Source organism: Prionailurus viverrinus, chromosome B1 (assembly GCF_022837055.1).
Source record: "Prionailurus viverrinus isolate Anna chromosome B1, UM_Priviv_1.0, whole genome shotgun sequence".
Taxonomy (NCBI): domain Eukaryota; kingdom Metazoa; phylum Chordata; class Mammalia; order Carnivora; family Felidae; genus Prionailurus; species Prionailurus viverrinus.
The window spans coordinates 43,238,473-43,254,969 of record NC_062564.1 but is presented as its reverse complement, the minus strand read 5'-3'; the positions used below and the strand labels follow the sequence as shown (position 1 = coordinate 43,254,969).

Here is a 16,497-nt window from a genome sequence, read left to right as displayed (position 1 = left end):
AATGTTGTCTATTGGTTTTACATTGACATATGGGGACCAATATTTATGATGTTGATTTCCAAATCATTATAGAATTCTAGCAATAATGTACAGATATGTATGTATGGAAGGGTTCTACTACACTAAATCTGTTGGATTACAGCTAGCTATAGAAATTTCTGAATCTGCTCCAAATTGTGGTAAACTCTTTTCCTTAAGTAAGTTTCCATTTTAAAACAAGCTATTTTATTACTCAATTGGAGATCCTTGTTAAATATTATCTTTTATAAGATTATGTGTACAATTGCTTGAGTTCTCTAGTGGAAGTTTCGTATTTCAAAAATGAGGTTTATTCGTAGGAATATTTTTTTAGTTATGGAAATTTTTGTTTATGTAATCAGTTTGAGTAAAGTCATATGAGTAAAAAGTTAAAAGATCAGATTTTTCCATTATCACTGATATTTTCGCGTAAAGTGTCTCAGTGAGTGTCATAATGTCATAAAAGGAAATATTTAGGTCTTTAAATAATTTTTAAAAATCAGTAACTTACTGTAAAGAATAGATAGACAAAATAAATAAATAATAAAAAAGCACATATAGTTTTATTACCAGGTGATAAATCATATGCACACATCCTGTTTTTAATGTGTACATGCATATTTGTATGTATTCATATACCTTGTTTTATATATGCTATTTTGTAAATTAATTTATAATGCTTTATTTCCCACTTATTAATGAAATATATTATTTCAATTTAATTTTGATGTTCACAATATCCAATTAATAAAATATTTAATATAATTTAATATGATTTACTAGCTAATGCCCTTTGGGAACTTTTTTCATTTTGTTTTAATGATTCAAATTATTATTTAAATTCTAGTTAGTTAACATATAATGTAATATTAGTTTCAGGGGTAGAAGTTAGTGATTCATCACTTATATAATGCCCAGTGCTCATCACAAAAAGTGCCCTCCTTAAATACCCATCACCCATCTAACCCATCCCCTCCAGCAACCCTCCAGCAACCTTCAGTTTGTTCTCTATGCTTAAGTGTCTCTTTTATAGTTTGCCTTTCCTCTATGGTCATCTCTTGTTTTTTGTTTTTTAAATTTCACATATGAGTGAAATTATATGGTATTTGTTTATCTCTGACTTATTTTGATTAGCATAATACACTCTAGCTCCATCTACAGGTTGCAAATGGCAAGATTTCATTCTTTTTTATGGCTGAGTGTATATATATATATATATATATATATATATATACACATATACACACATATATATGCACATATATGTGAACAATATATATATGTAATATATATGAATATATATGTGAACAATAGCCAAGTTATGGAAAGAGACCAAGCATCCATTATTTATTAATGGATACAGATATATGTACAAAGATGTACATAGATGTACATGTACATGTACATGTACAAAGATGTACATACATCTGTATCCATTAATAAATAATGGATGTTTGGTCTCTTTCCATAACTTGGCTATTGTTCCCAATGATGCTATAAGCTTCAGGGTGCATGTATCCCTTTGAATCAGTATTTTTGTATGCTTTGAGTAAATACCTAGTGGTGCAATTGCTAAGTCATCGGGTAGTAGTATTTTAACTGTTTGAAGAGTCTCCATACTGTTTTTTCAGAGTGACTGAGCCAGTTTGCATTCACTCCGACAGTGTAAGAGGGTTCCCCTTTCTCTGCATGCTTGCCAACACCTGTTATTTCCTAATATGTTAATTTCAGCTATTCTGACAGGTGTGGGGTGGTATCTCATTGTGGTTTTGATTTGTATTTCCCTGTTGATCATTGATGTTAAGCATGTTTTCATGTGTCTTGTTAGCCATCTGTATGTCTTCTTTGGAAAAATGTCTATTCATGTCTTCACCCATTATGTAACTGGATTTTTTTGGGATGCGTTGAGTTTGATAAAAGTTCTTTATAGATTTTGGATACTAACCCTTTATCAGATAGGTCATTTGCAAATACCTTCTCCCTTTCCATAGAATGCCTTCTAGTATTATTGACTATTTACTTCCCTGTGCAGAAGCTTTTTACCTTGATGAGGTTTCAATAGTTCCTTTTTGCCTCCAAGATGTGTCTAGTAAGAAGTTGCTACAACCTATGTCAAAGAGGTTGCTATCTGTCTGTGTTCTCCTCTAGGATTTTGATGGTTTATTGTCTCACATTTAGATCTTTCTTCCATTATAAATTTAGTTTTGTGTAGGGTGTAAGAAAGTGGTCCAGTTTCATTCCTCTGCTTGTTGCTGTTCATTTTACACAACACCATTTGTTGAAGAGATTGTTTTTCTCCTCCGTTGGATATACCTTCCTGCTTTGTCTAAGATTAGTTGACCATATAGTTTATTCTTTTTCTTGTGGGCTCCTATGATACCAATGTTACTATCCTTTAAGAAGTCACTGAGTTCCCAAGTCTACACTCATGATCCAGCACCTTTCGTTCCCTCTTATTTTCAGCTTCATTATTTTCCATAATTTCATGTTTCATCATTTGTTCTTTCCTCTGATTCTTCCATCCTTGTGCTCATTACATCCAATTGGTTTCACATCAGTTACAGTATTTTTTATTTCATTCTGAAGTTTTTAGGTCTTTTATCTCTATAGAAAGGACTCCCTGTGTCTTTTGTGCTTTTCTCAAGCCTAGCTGGTATCCTTATGACTGTTGTTTTTAAATTCTGAGTCAGACATATTATTTATATCTGTTTCAATTAGATCCCTGATCATGACCTTTTCTTGTTCTTTCTTTTGGGATGTATTCCTCCATCTTGGCATTTTGTCTAGGTCTGTCTTATCCTGTGTGTTAGGAAAGCCTCTTATGTTTCCTGCTCCTGGAAGTAATCGCTTTATTAAGAAGAGGTCATTTACTGTCCAGGGCCTGATGCCTCAGGAAGTGTTTCTGGTATATGATGTGTGCATTTTGCTGCTGTGTTTGGTTGCCCTTTCCTTCCGTTCATTTCTTGGCAGGGCTTTTCCTTGCCTGCAGTAGGGAGTCTTTGGACCTTGTTCAGAGTGTGGCGAGTTTTAAAAGCTGTATTGAAAAGAGGCTTGATCCTATTTCCACTAGAGCTCTCTCTCTCTCCCTCTCTCTCTCTCTCTCTCTCTCTCTCTCTCTCTGTCTCTCCCTGTCTGTCTCTGTGTGTCTGCCTGTCTGTCTCTCTCTCTTTCTCTCCTCTCTCTCTCTCTGAAATCAGGGATCCTTCCCCTCTGCAGCACCCATGATTCTGATCCACCCCCCCTCACCAGCCAAATCACATCTCTGCACCTCCTACCCTACACAATATGGCCTCTTCTCTCCCTAGTCAGGCAGTTTGTTCTGAAGGTCCTCAGATAGATTTCTTGGGTGTTCAGAATGATCTGATATTTATCTAGCTTTTTCCAAAGGAGGAGATAAGCATAGTGCCCCCAAGGGCTGCTAATTAAATCTAAATAGCCTTTTTCTCTTTCTCCATTTAGCTGGATACTCTTACTATTCCAATAAGAACAGAAGGCATTTTCTTTTTTTTTAATTTTTTTTTCAACGTTTTTATTTATTTTTGGGACAGAGAGAGACAGCATGAACGGGGGAGGGGCAGAGAGAGAGGGAGACACAGAATTGGAAACAAGCTCCAGGCTCCAAGCCATCAGCCCAGAGCCTGACTCAGGGCTCGAACTCACGGACTGCGAGATCGTGACCTGGCTGAAGTCGGAGGCTTAACCGACTGCGCCACCCAGGCGCCCCCAGAAGGCATTTTCAATGCAAATGACATGCAAAACAAAACAAAGAAACCCCCAAACAACTACAAAAAATTCCAAGAGTTCCTTAAAATATGCTATGATTAGTATTTCTTCTTTTATGTTTGGTTTATCTGTCTTAAATTTTGAAGTATAGCTTTGTAAACAGAATATTGATAGGTCTTTTTTTTTCTCTGCGCAGATAATCTCTGCCTTTGCAAACTCTTGTGTTTACTGTTAATTTGTCTGCTTGATCTATGAATGATTAAGAGAATTATGTAAAAATTCCTATGATAGTCAATTTCTATTTATAATTTTGTTAAATTTTATTTTATACATTTGTTGCTATGCTATTAGTTATAGTCAAATTTAAAATGCTTTCATGTTTCTTGATAATTGAATATTTTTATCAATGCATTGTAATAATTATTATGTCCATTTTTTGCTTTGTTTTTTCATATTAATGTAACTGTTATATTAAGTAATATAACTATCATATAACATATGCTTTTTGTCTATTATTTTACTTGTATATGTTTTCATGCTTTGACTCTTAATATCTCTATGTACTTATAATTTAGAGGTTTTTATTTTAATTTGCACATAGTAGATTTTAATAGTCTCTGTCATTTGCCTACTATTTGGTCTGTTGATAATTTGTGATTATTGACATATATGGTTTTATTTCCATACTCATATTTTTTATTTCCTTTGTCTTGCTTTTCATATTTTCAGTTATGCAAAGGATCAGTCACCTTCACTCATACCACCCATTCTGCACTGTGTAAATATACAGTATCATTTATTGTGAAAGGTTATATACAGAGAAATAGCAAAGTATAAATAGTATTTATTTTATTAAAAAAATTTTTAATGATATTTATTTTTGAGACAGAGAGAGGGAGAGAGACAGAGCACAAGCAGGGGAAGGGCATAGAGAGAGGGAGACACAGAATCCAAATCAGGCTTCAGGCTCTGACCTGTCAGCACAAAGCCTGAAGCGGGGCTCAAACTCAAGGGCCATGAGATCATGACCTGAGCCAAAGTCAGGCACTTAACCAACTGAGACACTCAGGCGCCCATAAATAGTCTTTAAAGACCTAGGAGGATAACATCTTTTGGCCATATCAGAGAACTCTATCCATCACATTAGATTTTCTGTTAGTAGTCTTCTATAGATTTGTTGGAAATTATTGAAGATACCAAGTTGCCAATTTTATGTTTTCAGCTAACACCTACAAATGTGTGCACACATAATTAGAAATATTTAGAGAAAATATGATTTCTGTTTCTTTGAATGGACATATTCTTGAAATTATTCACTATTATGGCCCTCAGAGCTCTGTCTTTAGAAAGTACACTCCTTATCCAGGATATACAGTCATGTCATCTTATTTGGATGAAGGCAGATGATGGCAGCATACTATAGCAGAAAAAAAAAAAGACAGTAGTTTAGTTAGTTGGAGACTTGAGTTCTGCTTCTTATCCTTTTGACTATTTTCTGTATATGTAAGAGATGATCACAATCTTCTTACTTTAAGGTTACATTCTCTTACATTCTGTATATGTAAGAGTTCTGCTTCTTATCCTTTTGACTGTTTTCTGTATATGTAAGAGGTAATCACAATCTTCTTACTTTAAGGTTATTGACTAATATGTAAAGTCCCTAGGTTTATGCCTAAAACTTATGAAGCACTTGATAATAATTCTATTTTTCCTTTTCACTTGAGCATTGCATTATTTTAACATTTTGTATCCATTTAAAATGTGTTAGTTTAGTAATTTTCATTAGTGATTAAGAAACAAAATTTGTCTTTTAGTTTGATTACATGGGCTCTGAAGTAGCAGTTGCAACTGAGAAAATTGTCCATATCGTTGGTGTAATCAACACTGTAAGTATTCATGTTTCATTTAAATAAGAAACATTCCATATTAATGCAGTAATATTGTTTGTATATGTAGCATTTACAGGTTTTTTGAAAGTATAGTCCTACCAACTAGTTTCATCCACCAATGGATTTCATCTCCAAAAAAGTGTAAATTGAATATATATTAGCATTATGTATAGAGATGTAATGTTATATTTATGATAACCCAAAACTGTATATTATGTATCTTCTGTTTTCAGATATTTTCCCAGCTTAAAGTGACAGTTATGCTAACTTCTTTGGAGCTCTGGTCTGATCAAAATAAGATTTCTCTTAGTGGGGATGCTAATGAAGTACTACAAAGATTTGTGTCATGGAAAGAACAATTTTTGTTTCAGAGGTCCCATGATATGGCATACTTATTAATGTAAGTATCTTATTTTCATTGATGTAGGGTTTATCAAATTATTTAATATGTTAGCTATCAATATTATATACAAAATATGTTATGTATTTATGACAAGACACCTCAAAAATAGATTGTATATATACCATATTGACAAAAAGAAAAATATAAAAATCTGAAGACAATGTAAGACACTAAGTCATAGTAAGCCATTATTAGAGTAGACTGTTTATCTATGGAAATGTAATAAACTTGAAAATTCAGAAAACCTTGAGATAAGCATGGGGCTTCAATGATTTTAAAGATTTTTTCAGAAGTAAATAATTGAAATCATTATTTTAACTTTAAATACAAAGTACATTAGTTAACAGAATGCAATAGTTGCATATAATGCTGGTTAAAATAATATATCAAAATAGTAATGTGGTTACCATCTGGTATATCTATACTGACCAAAGGAGTAGCTATTTAACTACTTGCACTATTTCTTTCAAGAGTATATATTTTTTTTGTTTTAATTATTTGATTATTTAGATGGAAATAATAAAAACAGTTCTGAACATCTGAATAATATGCAATAGATTTATAAATCTATTGATGTTTCCTGTGGAATTTAAGGGCAGGTTTGGGGACTCAGGAGCTATAATAACTAAGGATTGAAATGTATAAGGACACTTTCTACATTCTATCTCTTTTTTTCTTTTTTCTTTAAAATAAATTTTTTAGTGTTTATTTTTGAGAGAGAGAGAAAGAGAGAGAGCACAAGCAGGGGAGGGGTAGAAAGAGAGCGAGACAGAGAATTCAAAGCAGGCTCCAGGCTCTGAGCTGTCAGCACAGAGCCCAATGTGGGGCTTGAACCCACCAACTGTGAGATCATGACCTGAGCCAAAGTCAGAAGCTTAACCGACTGAGCCACCCAGGTGTCCAATCTTTTTTTTTCTTAATGAGTCCACTGCATATTCTGTCTCCTTGTCTCCCTGTCCTCCATTCCAACATTTTTTAGATACTGTAGGGGTTCACTATGTGGAAATCATGGAAGTAAGCTATCTTGGCTTGTACGTCTTAGGACTATATCCATCCAGTGATGGCAACAGTGATAATTAATGTTTTGGAAGGATTAGGCACTGCTGGGTTTTGAGCTGTATACCATATAATGTTAAAGTAGACTTTAGAACTTAACTTTGTAGGAACTGTAGGAACCTGTAGGAACTGTAAGAACTGTAGGAAACATAGCTTTAGGGACACCTGGGTAGCTCAGTAGGTTAAGTGTCTGATTTCCGCTCAGGTCATGATCTCATGACGGGTGAGTTCGAGCCTTGCGTCAGGCTCTGTGCTGAAGTCTGGAGCCTGCTTGAAGCCTGGAGCCTGCTTCAGATTCTGTGTCTCCCTCTCTCTTTCTGCCTCTCATCCACTCAGACTCTGTCTCTCTCTCTCTCTCTCTCTCTCTCTTAAAAATAAGTAAACATTAAAAAAAATTTTTTTAAACAAAGCTTTATTGAGAAATTTAATTCTTAAAAGTCATTAAGTCAGTAATAATTTAAAATGCATTTATTCAGAAGAAAAAGTTTATTATATGAAAATATATTATTTATTATAGTTATAGGAACCATCTTAATTATGTGGGAGCAACATATCATGGAATGGCATGTAATCCAAAGTTTGCTGCGGGAATTGCTCTGGTATGCATTTTATTCCCATGTATTCAGTAATTATCTCATGTATTAAAAGTTAATATCTACTTCAAGAAACAAAATATGTATAGTTTTCTACCATGCTGTTTTGACAAATTTTTATAAAATGCTTTTTTTGTTAGATTTGAAACTCAAATGTTATAATTTTTAAGTCTTTTGCTATTGTGGTAAAATACACATACCATAAAACTACCATTGTTGCTAGTTTTAAGTGTACAATTCATTAGTACTAAGGTAAGTTCACATTGTTGTAAAACAGATCTCCAGAACTTTTCATCTTACTTAAATAAATATTTGTACTTTTTGACCAACATGGTCCTATTTTCCACTTCCTATTTCCAATCTAGCCCCCAGAATCCACCATTCTATTCTGTTTCTGTGAGTATGACATTTTTAGATTCCACATATAAGAGAGATCATATAATATTTGTTTTTTTGTGTCTGGCTTATTTCAATTTGCATAATTTCATCCAAGTTCATCTATGTTGTTGCAAATGGCAGGGTTTCTTTCTTTTTATGGCTGAATAATATTCATACAAATACATATATATGACATTTTTTATACATTTATCTGTCAATGGACACTTAGGTTATTTCCATACCTTGGCTACTGTGAGTAATGCTGCATGAATAGGGGAGTGCAGATAGCTCATCAATATATTGATTTTAATTATTTTGGATATATACCCAGAAGTAGGTATTTGCTACATCATATAGTAGGTCTACTTTTAATATTGTGAGGAACCATCATACTTATTTCTAGGATGATTGAAACAGTTTATAATTCTACCAAAAGTTCACATTTTATATTAATCACATCTTTATCAACGCATTATCTTCTGTTTTTGTTCTTGTTTTTTAATAGCAGCTATCCTAACTGGTATGAAGTGATACTTCATTGTGGTTTTGATTTGCACTTCTATGATTACTAGTGATATGAGCGTATTTTCATATGCTTTTTGCATATTATCTCTGGAGAAATGTCTATTCAAGTGCTTAGTCTATTTTTTTTTTTTTTACCATATAATCCAGCAGTTGTCTTCTTTGGCATTTCCCAAATGACTTGAATACTTATGTTCACATGAAAACCTGCATATGAATGTTTATAGTAGCTTTATTCATAATTGCTAAAAATTGGAAGCAACCACGATATCCTTTAATACATGAATGGATAAACAAACTGGAGTAAATTGATATAAAGGAATACTGTCCAATTTTTAAAAATGAGCCACCAAGCCATGAAGACATGGAGAAAAATGCGTAGTGGCTGGTGAGAGAAGCCAATCTGAAAAGGCTACATCCTGTGTATTCTGAAAAAGGAAAAATTGGAGATGGTAAAAAGATTACCGGTTGCTGGGGGTTTGTGTCTTGGTGACATCATTACTTTCCAAGTGTTTTTTTGAAGACAAAAATGCTACCTGCAAGTTGTCATTGTATTCTGTCTTTAAAAAAAATTAATTTGGCTCTTTCCCAAAAATATTTCTGAAGTCAAAACTGATTGAAAATTCAACCCTTAAGAATCTGTTTATTTTTCTAAGTGTTCATTGAAAAGTAATATAGTTACTGAAACAATGCATTCTCTTCTAAAATTTTGTTAAAGCTTATTGAAATATAATATGTAATAAAACCATATGGTAGCATTAATCTTATTTTGTTATATATCAGTGCTATTTGGATTAAACATACTACAACCCAAAAAGAAAAACAAAGTTTGCCTATTTTTTTTCTAATTTTCCATAGTCCTAAGAAAATAGTGATATTTGGCACAGTAGTTTCTTAAATTTGTATTTGAATTTAGGTTATATGGCCAAAAAGAAAAGATCAAGGGGGTAAAAAAAAATGACTTCTGTCAAGAAACAGAAAAAACAATTCTGTTTTGTTTTGTTTTGTTTTGCATTTAGTATCCACAGATGATAACTTTAGATGCATTTTCAGTTGTTATGGCACAGTTGCTTGGAATTAATCTGGGATTAACATACGATGAGATCTACAATTGTTACTGCCCAGGAACTACATGCATAATGAATCCTGAAGCAATGTAAGATTTTATTTTTATCAAATCTGTGTCTTCTTTTGGGAATAGTTTGTAGTAGTCACTGATGTATAATCTCTTGCAATACAACTTGAGTAAGAATATTTTTATTAAATACATTAGGTGCTTGTTTAAACTTATTTAAAGTAGAGTATTTCATATGGTAGAAAATGTGCTTAATATTTCTACATTCAATGTTACACAGAAAGTGAATGTTGATGATTACTTTCTGGGGGTTTACCACACTCTTGAGGTGAAATTCATTCAACTAACAATATTATGTAATAATTATCACAGTAATCACTGTGTTGCAGGGATTGTATTAGTCTTACAAATGTTTAACAAGATAGATATGTCCTAAATATCTTAGTCTATCAGGGTCTAAAAATTAAAAATTAGGCACAAGAATAAACAAAGAATAAACTAAGCTTATGCCAAGAAGGAAATAAATGGGGAATACATTTGAAGAAGAAACTTTCTGATAAAGGAAAGTTTTCCTGAGGAAACAGTTATGAGGGAAATTAATCTGGTCATGTAAAGAGCTTGTTGAAAACTTTTCAGGGCCAGCAAATGAAGTGATATTCGAATAGCAAGTAGATTGAAAAGCTCAAAAGACTAGAATAAGGAAATTGGGGGAAGGATAAAAATGAAAAAGAAAATGGCTGGGACTATAAGAAAGAATGTTTTAGCCCTTGGGGAAAGAAAGTAAAATGCAATGAGACTAAAGCATAACAAGTCAGGGAAAGAAGTCAGGCGGTGATTCAGGAATGTATGAAAGAGCCTGATTATGTAATCATAATGCAAGAGTTGGAGTTTTATCATAAATGTTAACAAAACACATTTTAAATTGATTTATGCAGTATGGATAGTAAAATTACCTTAAAATGAATATAAAATATATCAGAGGGAACAACTATATAGTAATATTTTGGAGATGATTCTCATTAATACAATATATTAAGATTGAGAGGGAAAAAGATGTTAAGAATTATTTGTAGGCTTTTAAATATCACAATTATTAACAGATATTGAAAAAGGCAATTATTTAGGAAAAGAGAAGTCTTAAGGGCAGTTTATGTTAATTTGGGGATTCTGAGTCATCAGAGTTAAATACACAGTTATACAGGTTCTGATCTCAGAGGACAAGGAATTTGAAATGTGTGAGCCATCAATTTATTGATGGAAATTAAAACCATGAACAGAATATTTTGAAAGAAGTTGAAAGAGTGATAAGAGAGAGGTGCCTTAAGATTTAGCTTTGTGTCCTTTCGTATTTACAGGCTGAGTAATTGAGGAAAACCAGTGATATGTAGTGAGAAAGGAAAGAAGAAAATATTAGAACAAGAACCAAAATGGAATGGAGTTTTACCTAGGGAAGAATATGTTGTAAGAATAAGGGAGAGGATGGAAATCAAATGGTAAAAAGTATCAGCATGGTATTTTAGCCTCCCACAAAATGGTATTTTATTCTCTCAAAAATACAGAGTGAAACTTGGAAAATAAACAAAAAAATTAAAGCACAAGTTTCCCAAATTGAAATGCACCAAAAATACCACAAGGTATTTCTCTCCAAATAACTGGATATGAGGATCACCTAAAGGTGCACAGAGGAGAGACTGTTCCCTCTTCTTGGAACACATCTGTGAGAGGTGGCATTCACAGAGATGCCTCTCCAGGGACCCAAGCGTTGGTGTCCCTGGAGAGGTGCCATTTCCTCACCTGTCCCTCAGCATAAACGCAGAGACACCTGCTGAGGGGGGGCTAACCTGAATGGACACTGGCCATTTAGGCTACTTGCTTCAAATCTCATGTCCCTGTGCTCTCGTGTGACTGCCCTTCACGGTTAATCTGCATCCATCCCAACGTAGCCAGACCTTCCCCCAGAAGACCAGCACAGTCTCCCACCATAGCACACCCCTAAAGTTTGGAGTTTTAAAAGTCAGCAGCTTGGCTGGGATAGAGCTGCACTGTGCGGCTCCAGCCAAGCAAGCAACCCAGAGACAGTGTGAAGACAGCAACCTGAAAAATGCCTGGGACATAGGAGGGGAAATTATTCACTCTTCCGAGAGTCCTTTCCTGAGAGCAGCAGCATGGAGACCCCTCTCTGAGGACAGAGGAGCTGGCTGGTGCCATTTCCCTCTTCTGTCTCTCACCAGCTTCAATAAACAGCACAGCTCCAATACTGGCTGCCTAACCTGCAAGTCCCACCCTCCTGTACTCTGCTGCTACTGCTTTTCTCAGGCAAGGGTGCCTAAGAACCAGTGCAGCAGGCCCCTTCTCCAGAACACCAGCAGAAACACCTGCATGCACCACATCTCCCAAACACAGTTTTACAAGGCTTCAGTTCTAGTGGAAGTAGCCTCAAGTCTCATTTAACAAGCTGACTAGAGCACACTTAGTTAAAACTCACCAGTCTGGTCAGGGTCCAAACACTCCCCACTATAGGCTAGGAAACATTTTGCAGAGGATTGGCCTGAAGGATAGAGCAACCAAAACACAGCAGCACAGTGCACACAGAACACACCAGAGACATTCCCTGAAGTGCCAGCTCTTGGGCACTATGTGACTTTTTCTTCATAAAGCCATTACTCTCAGGAGCAGGAAGCATAACAGGTTTCTCTAACACACAAAAGAAGAGACTTAGACAAAATAACAAGACAGAGGAATTCATCCCAAAAGATAGAACAAGAAAGGTCACAGCCAGAGATCTAAGAGAAATTATCTCTCTCTTTATCTATCTATCTATCTATCTATCTATCTATCTATAATATGCTTGATGGAGAATTTAAAGCATCAATTATAAGCATACTTGCTGGGCTTGAGAAAAGAATGGATGATATCAGGGAAGCCCTTACCACAGAGAGAAAAGAATTTTAAAAAATCAGAAATAAAAAATGGAAGAACTGGAATTTAAAACAGATTGGATGTAATCACTACAAGGATGGACAAAGTAGAGGAATGAGTAAGTGATACAGAATATAAAATAATGGAAAAGAATGAAGCTGAACAAGAAGGAGAAGGCTTATTTGAGGAAATAAAAGCTGAAAACTTTCCTAATCTGGGGAAGGAAAGTTCCCTAATCTGGAATCCAAATCCAGGAGGTACAGAGAACTCCCATCAAAATCAACAAAAGCAGGCTAACACCAAGACATATTGTAGTTAAATTTGCAAAATATAGTGATAAAGAAGACATCCTAAAAGCAGCAAGGCAAAAGAAGTCCCTAACTTACAATGGAAGACACATAACTCTAGCTGCAGATCTCTCCTCAGAAACATGGCAAACTAGAAGGGAGTGTCATGATATATTTAATGAGCTGAATGAGAAAAAAATGTAGCCAAGAATACTCCATCCATCAAGGCTATAATTCAGAATAAAGAGTTTCCCAGACAAACAAAAAACTAAAGGACTTGGGACCACTCATCCAGCCCTGCAAGAAATATCAAAGGGGACTCTTCGAGTGGGAAGGAAAGACAAAAAGGGACAAAGACTGGAAAGGAACAGAGAAAATCTCCAGAACTAATGACAAAACAAGTAATAAAAAGGCACTAAATATATATTTTTCAATAATTACTCTGAATGTGAATGGAATAAATGCTATAATCACAAAACATAGGGTATCAGACTGGATAAAAAACAAGATCCATCTATATGCTGTCTGCAAGAAACTCATTTTGGACCTAAGGACACCTGCAGACTGAAAGTGAATGGCTGGAAAACCATTTGTCATGCAAATGGAAGTCAAAAGAAAGCTGGAGTAGCAATATCAGACAAACTACATTTTAAATCAAAGACTGTAACAAGGGATGAACAAGGGCATTGTATCATAATAAAGGGAACTATCCAACAAGGTCTAATAATAGTAAATAGTAAATCTCATGCTCCCAACACGAAAGCACTCAATCAATAAAAATAGCAAACATAGATGAATCCATTGATAATAATACAATAATAGTAGGGGAATTTAACACTCCACTTATACTGATGGGCAGATCATCTAAGCAGAAAATCAACAGAGAAACAATGGCTTTGAATGACACAATGGGCTAGATGGACTTAACAGATATATTCAGAATATTTCATCCCAAAGCAGCAGAATACACATTCTTTTTGAGTCCACATGGGACATTCTCTGGAATAGATCACATACTAAGTCACAAATCAGGCTTAACAAATATTAAAAGAATGACATTATACCATACATATTTTCTGATCACCATGCTATGAAACTTGAAGTCAACCATAATAAAAAATTTGGAAAGACTACAAATACATGAAGGCTAAAGAACATCTTACTAAAGAATGAATGGGTCAACCAGGAAATCAAAGAACAAATTAAAAAATACATGGAAACAATGAAAATGAAAATACAACAGTCCAAAAAATTTTAGATGTAGCACCAGTGGTCCTAAGAGGGAAGTATATGGCAATGCAGGCCTACCTCTGGAAGTAAGAAAAATCTCAGGTAATAATCTCAAATCTTATCCTTATACTTAAAGGAGCTAAAGAAAAAATAACAAATTAAGCCTAAAGCCAGCAGAAGGAAGAAAACAGTAATGATTAGAACAGACATAAATGATACAGAAACCTAAAAAAAATAGAACAGATGATGAAATCAGGAGCTGGTTCCTTGAAATAATTAAAAAAATTGATAACCCCCTAGCCAGACTTATCAAGAAGAAAGACTCAAATAAACAGAATCACAAATGAGAGAATAGAAATAACAGCCAAGACCACAGAGAAACAAATTTATAAAAGAATATTATGAAAAATTATATGCCAACAAATTGGACAACCTGGAAGAAATGTATAAACTTTTAGAAACATATAAACTACAACTGAAACAGGAAGAAATAGAAAACTTGACATGATTAGCAGCAAAGAAATGGAATCAGTATTCAAAAATCTCAGGACAAACAAAAGTCCAGGGCCAGATGGCTTCAAAGGTAAATTCTATCAGACATCTAAAGAAGATTAATACCTACTCTTGCAAACCATTCCAAGATATAAAAAACAAAGGAAAATTTACAAACTCATTTCAGCAGGCCAGCATTAACTTGAATCAAAAACCTGACAAAAGACTCCAGTATAAAGGAGATTTACAGGCCAATATTGAAATGAAATGGATAAAAAAAATTCTCATAAGGTACTAGCAAACTGAATGATAGTACATTAAAAGAATCATTCACCATGATCAAGTGGGATTTATTCCTGGGCTACAAGGGTGGTTCATACTTGCAAATCAGCCAACATGATACACCATATTAATAATAGATAGGATAAGAAACGTATGACCATATATGAAAAACCCATTGCTAATATCCTCATTAAGGGAAACCTGAGAGCTTTTCCTGTAAGGTCAGGAACAAGATGGGGATGTTCACTCTCACCATTGTTATTTAACATAGTACTGGAAGTCCTAGCCTCAGCAATCAGATAACAAAACATAATAAAAGTCAAGGAAGAAGTCCAACTTTCACTATTTACAGATGGCATGATAATCTATATGGAAAACACAAAAGACTCCACCAAAAATTGCCAGAACTGATAAATGAATTGAATAAGTGGCAGGATACAAAATCAACATAGAGGAATCTGTTGCATTTCTATACACCAGTAATAAAGTAGCAGGAAGAGAAATCAAGCAATCCATCCCATTTACAACTGCACCAAAAATCCTAAGATAACTTAGAATAAACTTAACCAAGGAAGGAAAATATCTGTACTCTGAAAACTTTTGTAAAACACCGATGAAAGAAATTGAAGATGACACAAGGAAATGGAAGATCACTCCATGCCCATGGATTGAAAGAACAAATATTGTTAATATGTTTATATTACCCAAAGCAATCTACAATTTTAATTCAATCCCTATCAAAATACCAACAGCATTTTTCACAGAGCTAGAACAAACAATCCTGAAATTTAAATTTTTTTTTCACCTTTTTTTATTTATTTTTGGGACAGAGAGAGACAGAGCATGAACGGGGGAGGGGCAGAGAGAGAGGGAGACACAGAATCGGAAACAGGCTCCAGGCTCTGAGCCATCAGCCCAGAGCCTGACTCGGGGCTCGAACTCACGGACCACGAGATCGTGACCTGGCTGAAGTCGGACGCTTAACCGACTGCGCCACCCAGGCACCCCTAACAATCCTGAAATTTGTATGGAACCTCAAAAGACTCCAAACAGACAAGAATCTTGAAGAAGAAAAGCAAAGCTGGAACTATCACAATTTTGGACTTCAAGTTATGTTACACTCCTGTAGTGATTAAGACAGTATGGTACTGGTACAGAAAAAGAATCAGAGATCAGGAGAACAGAATAGAAAACCCAGCAATGGACCCAAAATTATATGGTCAACTAATTTTTGATAAAGCATGAAAGAATATCCAATGGAAAACAGACAGTCTCTTCAACAAATGGTGTTGGGAAAACTGGACAGCAATATGCAGAAGAATGAAACTGCACCACTTTTTTACACCATACACAAAAATAAATTCAAAATGGATAAGGGGCCTAAACGTTAGACAGGAAACCATCAGAATCCTAGAGGGCAACACAGGCAGCAACCTCTTTGACATCAGCTGTAGCAACTTCTTATTAGATGTGTCTCCTGAGACAAGGGGAACAAAAGCAAAAATGAAATATTAGGACTTCATCCAGATAAAAATCTTCTGCACAGGGAAGGAGCACTCAATAAAAGTAAAAGACAATGTTTGGAATGGGAGAAGATATTTGCAAATGACATATCTGATGAAGAGTTAGT

At 34.5% G+C, this 16,497-nt stretch overlaps 1 protein-coding gene across 9 annotated transcripts in view; it reads left to right on the top strand.

Annotated features, from left to right (window-relative positions):
• LOC125164952 (A disintegrin and metallopeptidase domain 3-like) overlaps positions 1-16,497 on the top strand; it is a 156,194-nt gene that overhangs the window by 56,862 nt on the left and 82,835 nt on the right. For all 9 annotated transcript variants that reach the window (XR_007151879.1, XR_007151878.1, XM_047857667.1 and 6 more), the window contains exons 8-11: positions 5,556-5,627; positions 5,864-6,030; positions 7,607-7,688; positions 9,602-9,738. Coding sequence is in view for 7 of the 9 variants with exons in the window: in XM_047857667.1 (XP_047713623.1) it covers positions 5,556-5,627; positions 5,864-6,030; positions 7,607-7,688; positions 9,602-9,738 (458 nt within the window). In the remaining 2 variants the exon portion in view is untranslated. The remainder of the gene's footprint in view (positions 1-5,555; positions 5,628-5,863; positions 6,031-7,606; positions 7,689-9,601; positions 9,739-16,497) is intronic.